The sequence below is a fragment of the Nicotiana tomentosiformis genome, chromosome 10 (assembly GCF_000390325.3).
Source record: "Nicotiana tomentosiformis chromosome 10, ASM39032v3, whole genome shotgun sequence".
Taxonomy (NCBI): Eukaryota; Viridiplantae; Streptophyta; class Magnoliopsida; order Solanales; family Solanaceae; genus Nicotiana; species Nicotiana tomentosiformis.
Window position 1 is genome coordinate 30,121,669 of NC_090821.1, and position 9,903 is coordinate 30,131,571.

Sequence of the window (9,903 nt, forward strand, 5' to 3'; positions counted from 1 at the left end):
GTACATACCTCTGTTATAATTGAAGGTAACTCAAAATGCTTATATTTCTCTTCCTGAATTGTAAATACTGATACTCTTCACTAATTGGGTACCTCGTACCCTTCTTCACCTCGCTTCTTTTACTTGTTGAAACTTGTATCTACCTTCTGATTCTCTCATTGCATTAAATCATATGGGTGGATAGATATTCATGCCTTAGGGCTCCTTATCAAGAAGCTTACACGTCTTAGTACACAAATGATCTACTGAAGACCTCACATTTACTCATCATAAGCTTGATGCAAAATCGAGTTCCTCTGACTCAACTATTCCATAGCCACAGTCAATTGCTTACCATCTGTCTTTCTAGATTTAGGTATCATTGTATTACAAATAAAATAGAATTTAGGAGTTTGAATTCTTACAACTGAGTTATACCACACGATCTAGAGTAAGAAGAAAGAGTGGCAGTCCTAAATGTCCTGTAGCCTCCTGCTTATAAATGTGGTGCACAACACACCCATAAATAAGACTCTACTAGGCACGGCTTGTAGACTCCCTAGGACAGAACTGCTCTGATACCACCTTTGTCACGACCCAAATCGGAGGACCGCGACGGGCACCCGGTGCCTTACTCAACCGAGTACCAACGTAACATATCTTTCTTATCACACCATCATATGTAAATGGGCTAGAAGGTCCATCATGAGATAACTGGAATAAAACATAAGGGAATACTAGACATAGGATGACCCAACATAATAAAGAAACTTATACACGTGACATACGGGCCTATAAGGCTGGCATGATCATTTGTACACTCAAAACATAGGCCGATAAATCCATACAAGTATCCATGTACATGACATATGTCTACAAGCCTCTAAGAGTACATAAACGTCATAAAGGTCGGGACAGGGCCATACCAATCAATACATGTCTAAATCATACTGACCAAATAGGCAACTCCGGAGCAAGTGGAGTGCACTAACACTTTCCGCTAAGCTGATAGCATACTAGGAGGACTGTCAACCTATCTATCGACACATGCGGGCATGAAACGCAGCATCCCCGGGCAAAAGGGACGTCAGTACAAATAAACTACCGAGTATGTAAGGCATGAAAGAAACATGGTGTAAAGAACTTAACATGTAAGTCTGAATATCTTTGTGAATCGTGAAACATATATAATGTCATGCATATGCTTGTAAATATCATGCCATGTATAGGTATATGAGTACATAATATCATCAAGCCTCTGAGGGCATCCCATCATATCATCTCGGCCTCTATGGGCGAAATCATCAATTTATACCAGCTGATCAGGTGGTGGTGCGTATATAACACCGTAACCTTTCCTAATACCCCATATACATATGTAGACGCGTATATAACACCATCTGATCATGGGGCAATGTGCATGTATAAATGAATGCAATACATAAGAAGTAAGTTAATAAGATTTCTCGGTATCTCATGAGATCAATATGCCTTCGGATACATTTGATCAACAACGTATTTCTTTGAGACCCATGAACAGAAGATATAATAATAAGACACATGTGGAATCAAGAACATAGGCACCCCTGGTGCTTCTATGAATAGAGGCATTTATGAAAGTTGTGCGTTTGCTCGTTTCGTTTGTATCGTATGAATCATGCCAAATGGAAAGAAGGGATAGCTTTAACATACCTTTGTCATTTACCTAACCACATGACGTCGGTTCAGTCCGTTAGTACTTCAATCTACAACAACTAATAAGGGACCATTGTTAATCTTACGGAAGCTAGAGCTCAACACAAATTAGTGACTAGCTCATCTACGAAATTTTGGACAACACCTCCCCTTATTATTTTCACTTTCCTCAAATCAACAAACAATACAAACATGTCCAAAATATCAACAAACGTATTACATTAGTATCCAACCTTATATCCATCGCAATACATCACCAAAACAGTCCACACAATCTCATACAACAACCAAGTGCTACTTTGCGCTTTTCCATCCCTATAATGTAGCTAGAACTTGAATACACTTCAATAATGACAACAACAATATACTAAGGTTATACATACTGATTTTTAAGCCACAACACCACATAAAAACGAACTCCTAACAGTCCACAAATTATAACAACTGAAAACTGATTTTCAGATTATTACTTCATCAATTCTTACTCCCACAACTTAGTTAAGGCACCAATAAGATTAAACACAACATCTCCAAGACAATACTCTTATGTGACAGTCATATAATAATATGAAACTACTCCAAACAGTCCATAACACCACAATAACTTTAACTTACTTTCCAGCCCCTACTTCACAAGTCCTTTACCAAACATCCTAGCTAGAACTTAGATAAACTCAAATATATGAAGGAAGGAGGATTTTTTATCTATATCAGATCTTGTAGGGATGAAACAATGGTAGTATATTTACCTTGATGGCCATTAACTTGCTTCACATCAGATCCTTCAAGATTGGAGATTACCCTTTAACTTGAATTGAAAGAAGAAGAAGATTATCAACAACTTCTTGAGAGTTTGGAGTAGGTCAATTTGGGAGAGAATTTCGTAGATCTCTTTATGTTTATACTACTTGGATATTATGAGGATATGTGACTTGATTTAGCCCCTAAAAGGGCCCTCCTGGCTAACCTACAAATGTCCATTTGGGTGGACTAATTTGGGCCTTCCCTTTTAGCAAGTAAGTGACACACCTACTTGTCACCTGCTTGGTTAATTAATAGGTGTCACATGCTGCCCTTATTCACTTAGAAACGTATCTTACCCTCATTTAATAGTCATGACCTGTGTTAAGTAGCTCAAGCTAGTAGGACGGGTAAGCAAGTAGCTCAAACAAGTATCCTGGTAAGCAAGCAGCTATATTTTATGCATCCATTATCTCATTTGTTGTTTTCCAAGTCTCATTCAACTTAACTTACTTAAGACTTTGATAAACCTTCCTTATCCTTGTAGATGGATTTCATTCCTTCTGTTCTTATATCAACCAACTTACGAAGTACTTTTATGTATAAAAACATGGGGTGTATCAGATTGACCGAGGTTCCACCTTATCATATGTTACTCCATTGGTTGCTAGTAAGTTTGGAATAGAACCTGAGTTGGTTAAACCTTTTGAGGTGTCCACACCTGTTGGGGATCCAATGATAGCTAGGCGAGTATATAGAGATTGTACAGTAGTAGTTCATAGTCAATCTACAATAGCAGACCTAATTGAGTTAGATATGGTAGAATTTGATATTATACTGGGTATGGATTGGTTGGCTTCTTGTTATGCCAATGTTGATTGTAGATCAAAGAAGGTTCGATTCCAGTTACCAGGGGATCCTGTTTTGAAGTGGAAAGGTAATACGGCATCACCGAGAGGTAGTTTTATTTCCTATCTCAAGGTAGGGAAGATGATTAGAAAGGGCTATATTTATCACTTAGTTCGGGTACGGGATGTGAAAGTAGAGTCACCAACCATTCAATCTATCCCTGTGGTTAATGAGTTTCACGATGTTTTTCTCGATGAGCTTCCGGGTCTTCTGCCAGAGGGAGAAATTGATTTTTCGATTGACATATTACCAGATACTCATCCAATATCCATTCCTCCCTATAGAATGGCATCTGCAGAGCTGAGAGAGTTGAAGGAACAACTAAGGGACTTGATTAAAAAAGTCTTTATCAGACCTAGTACATCACCGTGGGGAGCACCTATGTTATTTGTGAGGAAGAAAGATGGTTCCTTGCGGATGTGTATTGATTATAGATAGTTGAATAAGGTGACGATCAAGAATAAGTACCCGCTCCCGAGGATTGATGATTTATTTGATCAGTTGAAAGGTGCCAAGTATTTCTCGAAGATAGACTTGAGGTCTGAGTATCATCAGGTAAGGGTTAAGGAGAAAGATATTCTAAAGACAGCATTTAGGACCAAATACGGACACTTTGAGTTTCGTGTTATGCCATTCGGTTTGACCAATGCCCCAACAGTATTCATGGATTTGATGAAACGTGTGTTCGGACCCTTTCTAGATATGTACGTGATTGTATTTATTGATGATATATTGGTGTATTCTCGTTCAGAGACTGAGCATGCAGATCATTTGCGTACTGTGCTCAGAGTTCTACAAAAAGGGAAGTTGTATGAAAAATTCTCTAAATGTTAATTCTGGTTGCATTCTATAGCATTCCTTGGGAATATTATTTCAGGTGAAGGTTTCCGGGTTGATACATAAAAGATTGAGGCAGTAAAGACTTGGCCTAGACTTACGACACCAACGGAGGTTCGTAGCTTTCTCGGTTTGGCAGGTTATTACAGGAGATTTGTAGAGGGATTTTCTTCTCTTTCAGCACCATTGACAAAGTTGACTCAGAAGAGAGTTAAGTTGCAGTGGACCGATGATTGCGAACGGAGTTTCCAGGCTTTAAAGGACACACTAACTTCATCACCGGTTCTAACACTCCCAGAGGGAACCGATGGTTATGCTATCTATTGTGATGCTTCGGGCATTAGATTGGGTTGTGTACTGATGCAGAATGGTAAGGTTGTAGCTTATATTTCTAGACAACTAAGAAAGCACAAGAAGAATTACCCGACCCACGATCTAGAGTTAGCCGCGGTGATTTATGCACTAAAGATATGGAGGCACTATTTGTATGGCATTCATGTTGATATCTATATGGATCATAAAAGCATTCAGTATATCTTCAAGCAAAAGGAATTGAACTTACGTCAAAGGAGATGGTTGGAGCTACTGAAAGACTACGATGTTGATATTTTATACCATCCAGGGAAGGCGAATATAGTAGCTGATGCCCTCAGCTGTAGATCTGTGGATATCCTATCATATTTACAGCCAGAGAATAATGGGATAGCCCATGAGATTTATCATCTAGCTAGTCCTGGAGTTCGATTACTGGACTCAGGTGATACCGGAGTTACTATTCAGGACACAACAACATCCTCTTTAGTAACTGAAGTGAAAGAACATCAGTACGAGGATCCTGTGTTATCTCATTATAGGGATACAACCCCTCAGAAGGAGAAGACACCATTTAAGATTACAGGAGACGGAGTCCTTAGATATCGAGGACAATTATGTATCCCTAATGTTGCAGGGCTACGCCGGCAGGTTATGGGAGAGACTCATTATTCTCATTATTCTGTCCATCTAGGAGCAACAAAGATGTATCATGATATCAGGAAAATATATTAGTGGGATCGAATGAAAAAGGATATAGCAGAGTTTGTTGCTCAGTGCCCTAACTGCCAGCAGGTTAAGATTGAGCATCAAAAACCCGGTGGATTATTGCAAGCTATAGAGATTTCAACTTGGAAATGTGAAGTAATTAATATGGATTTCATCATAGGCTTACCTCCTACCCAGCGTAAATTCGATTCTATATGGGTGATTGTTGATAGACTTACAAAATCAGCCCATTTTCTGCCTGTTAGGACTTCATATTCCGCAGAGGATTATGCAAGGCTTTACATTAAGGAGATAGTATAACTTCATGGTGTCCCTATATATATTTTCTCGGATAGAGGAGCCCAGTTTACAGCCAATTTCTGGAGGTCCTTCCAAAAAGGATTGGGAACTCAGGTAAGTCTTAGTACAATATTTCATCCCCAAACAGACGGACAGGCTGAGCGTACTATTTAGACACTTGAGGATATGTTACGGGCCTGTGTGATAGACTTCAGGGGTAGCTGGGATGATCATCTGCCGCTTATTGAGTTCGCATATAATAATAGCTATCATTCCAGCATTGAGATGGCTCCATACGAAGCTCTTTACGGACGGAAGTGTAGGTCACATATCAGATGGTTCGATGTTGGGGAAACTAAGATAGTAGGACCAGAGCTGGTACAACAGGCAATCGAAAAGATTAAGCTTATACAGGAAAGGCTATTAGCAGCTCAAAGCTGTCAGAAGTCTTATGCAGATAATCGACGACGAGACTTGGAGTTTCAGGTTGACAATTGGGTATTCCTAAAGGTATCACCAATGAAAGGCGTTATAAGGTTCGGTAAGAAAGGAAAACATAGCCCTCGGTACATTGGACCATATAAGATCATACGCAAGGTAGGCCAGGTAGCATATGATTTAGATTTGCCTTCTGACTAGGAGTCTGTACATCCAGTGTTTCATGTGTCTATGCTCCGTAAATGTATCGGAGATCCTTCCAGAGTCGTGTCAGTTGAAGATGTTCAGGTCACAGAGCAACTATCATATGAGAAAACTCCTATTGCTATACTAGATAGACAGGTTCGGAGATTGAGGACTAAAGACGTAGCTTCAGTGAAAGTACTTTGGAGAAACAATAATGTGAAAGAAATGATTTGGGAAGCCGAAGAAGAAATGAAGTCAAGGTATCCTTAGTTGTTTCCTCTTTTAGAGGAGGATCCGACTAAGACATCACAGCCTTAAGGTGCGTATATAGATTCCTGTATTAGTTATTGTCATTGGTCGTGTGAGGCCATTGTCGTTATTGATGATTGTGGCCCTATGTGGCATTGAGTTATTGAGTTTCTATGGGAAGGGTTAGTAGTAGTATTGTTACAAAGGCGACTCTGCCAAAATTTATCTAGGTCCCGGGGAGTTAAACATTCGAGGACGAATGTTTCTAAGGGGGGAAGGATGGTACATTTCGTATTTTCGTACGTTAAAATTTCGTCGTAAGTTAATCGACGTAGGCTCGGGAATGAAATTATTTTTGAGGTTATAAGCACTTATGCTATTTATAATAGGTGATAAGTGAGTGCCGTAAAGATTAAAGGGTAAACAAATCGAAGAATGAGTATTCGTTGAAGTTTGTCAATTTGGAATAAAATACGGTCCAAGTTATAATACTCCGTATTTATAGACTAGTGCCATACAAGGTACTACATGACCATAATAGTAAGGTATATGAATTGTATTAGTATTTAAGTAAATTATGTGCTAGAATTAAATATGTGAATAATTGGTTAATTATTAATTTTTTAGTGGGAGATTAACAAAATAATTAGAATTTGTGGATAAGCTTAATGGAGACCCAACGTGGCAGCAAGGGATTTAGGTAACAATGACTCTTTGGCTAGGGGCTAGGTGACATAGTTAGGGAATTTGTTGGCTAAGTCATCACATAAAATAGGCCCCACACCTATGATAAATACACCTACATATGTCATTAAAGGGAAAGATATATGTTGTAAGGTAACGAATATAGCTTCACCGAAAGTTCTTATGAACCCACAATGATAAGATATATTCCTACCTCAATAAAGTGTGGTGTTATTCTTGCTAAGTAACGGATGGAGCCTCATAACAATTCATATGAAGCTGCATAATACTATAGCAGCGTGAAATTGCGATTCTATGGGAGTACGGTACAATCTTTCTCACGAATATAATACGAATTTTTCTCTACTTCGATCCGCCGTTACGTGTTTTGTCGTAATTGACGTGTGTTAGAGGGATTGTCAAGAGAATCGGCTTAGGTATGTTAAGGATATCCCTTCTTTCCTTTTGGCATGATCCATATGATACAAACGAAATGAGAAAACGTACAACTTTCATAAATGTCTCTATTCATAGAAGCACTAGGGGTGCCTATGTTCTTGAATTCCCATGTGTCTTATTAGTATATCTTTTGTTCAAGGGTCTGAGAAAAATATGTGGTTGATAAAATTTATCCGGAAGCATATTGATCTTATGACATTCCGAGAAATCTTATTAACTTACTTCTTATGTATTTCATTCATTTATACATGTACATTGACCCATGATTAGATGGTGTTATATACGCGTATATTATATGTATATCGGATATGGAAAAAGGTTACGATGTTATATACGTACCACCATCTGATCAATCGGTATACGTTGATGATTTCGCCCATAGAGGCCGAGATGATATGATGGGATTCCCTAAGAGGCTTGATGATGTTATGTACACATATATCTACACATGACACGATATTAATACGCACATGCATGACTTTATAAATATTTCAGGATTCACAAAGTTATTTAGACTTACAGGTGGATTCCCTTACTCCATGTTTCTTTTATGTTTTTTATGTACTGATTTTCATGCCTTACATACTTGGTACATTATTCATACTGACGCCCCTATTTCCAGGGGCCAGCGTTTTATGTCCGCAAGTGCAGGAAGATAGGCTGACGGTCCCCCTTTTTAGGATCCTTGATCAGCGAGAGTTAGTGTGCTCCACTTGATCCGGAACTGTTATTAGTTTTGGTACACTATTTTTGTATGTAGATATGGGTACGATGGGGCCCAGTCCCGTCCTTTGTATAATTGTACACTCTATTAGAGGTCTGTAGACAATCATGTATAGTTGGATAGTATGTGGCCTTGTCAGCTTCTAGTTTTGGATATATAGTTGTCTATATAGCAGCCTTGTCGGCTCGCCCTACCGTATTCCGCATGTATATGTATATATGTCTTTTGGACATGTTTTCCCCACGTATGTTATTCACGTGATTCAGCAGTTTATTGACAAATGCTATTCATGACTTACCCTTAATTCATATTTATATCTTAGACGCATGCTTAGGGGTGTTCGACAGATAAGACTCGGGCACTCTTCATGGCCCATCGGTTTGGGTCGTGACAATAAATTTACCACTTGTACTTTAAGACATAAATACATAATACCTATATGAATACAAACGATACGAAAAGTATGTGAAAATATAGTATTGTTGTTCTCTTATATATTAAAAGAAATAAATTTATTTTGTATCTTTTGAGAATTAAGCTCTTGGGTGATTTTTATTTTCTTGTTAACTGGTCATATTTGAAAATCATTTAATTAGTGAAATCCTCCAGTAAATTAGAGATCAATAGTTTCATGTACACTTCTAAGAAAAAATTGAAATCAAAGAAAGAAATGTGAAAAAGGTAAAAGGAAAAAAAAAAAGCAGTATACATGATCGTAAGAGTCTATTTCTGTGCAACTCAATCTGTGTAATTTCAGAATTGAGCAGAAATATAGAATTTATACTGAAAACTTTTATCGAAACTGCCTTTACTTTGTCGGTCACATTGACTTCCTCGTGGACACTGGCTTAACCAACGGCGGCTGCTGAAGAAGGAAATCAAAATCGCAAAACTGTGTACTTACCCTATGAGGAATTTAATTGTTAGAATATCCATCTGAACCCTAGAATGAAAAATTCTTCTCCGCTCTACTGGATTTCTATGATACAAGGAACGGGAATCACGATTTTTATATCCAAAATCTAACGAATCTGTTATGAATAAGACTGGATAAAAGCGAAAAACAACTTGAAGAAAGGACAGATGTACTAAAAATTGTTGAGTGTCACCATACATAGCATCTTTGATCTTCAGCAAGAACCGATCGAGAAGCACAGAAACATACAACAAATTTTTGCAGAGTAAGTGTCTACCATTCTCCTGAAAAATCAAATACTATAAGAATCAGTAACATAGATATAAGTGAGAGAGAGAAAGAGAAAGAGATAGAATTATATCATAGACAGAACAAAAGTGATTGATTTTTGTAGGACTTGATTGCTTGCTTAGGGACGTTACTTTCGTTTGTAATTATAAACCATAACTGATAACTGATCTCTTAATAGTCGGTTGAGGTGGTGACTTTTGGATTTTTATAAATAGCAGAAAATAGTAAAAAATAGGATAAAAGTAAAAAAATTGACAAAATAGATAATTTGGTTTTTTGGGCAAATAGGAATGCCACATTAGCTGGCCATTTTCCAGCTTTATATAGATACTAGGTAAATTGCCCGCGCTTCGCGCGTTCATAGTGGCATCATTCAATCGCACTCCTTTAACTATATTGGCATACAATCTCTCCTGGCAGGCATTGGATATGTACAAAATAATTTCAAAATGAATACTTTAGAAGCATGATCGCG

General features: G+C 38.0%; 1 protein-coding gene across 1 annotated transcript; it reads left to right on the forward strand.

The window, feature by feature from the left end:
* The first annotated feature begins 5,766 nt into the window (after window positions 1-5,766).
* LOC138899943 (uncharacterized) lies at window positions 5,767-9,090 on the forward strand. Its single transcript, XM_070186644.1, has 3 exons — window positions 5,767-6,022; window positions 6,137-6,365; window positions 8,979-9,090. The coding sequence occupies exons 1-3, from the start codon at window positions 5,767-5,769 to the stop codon at window positions 9,088-9,090; spliced, it is 597 nt and encodes a 198-aa protein (XP_070042745.1).
* Window positions 9,091-9,903: the final 813 nt, after the last annotated feature.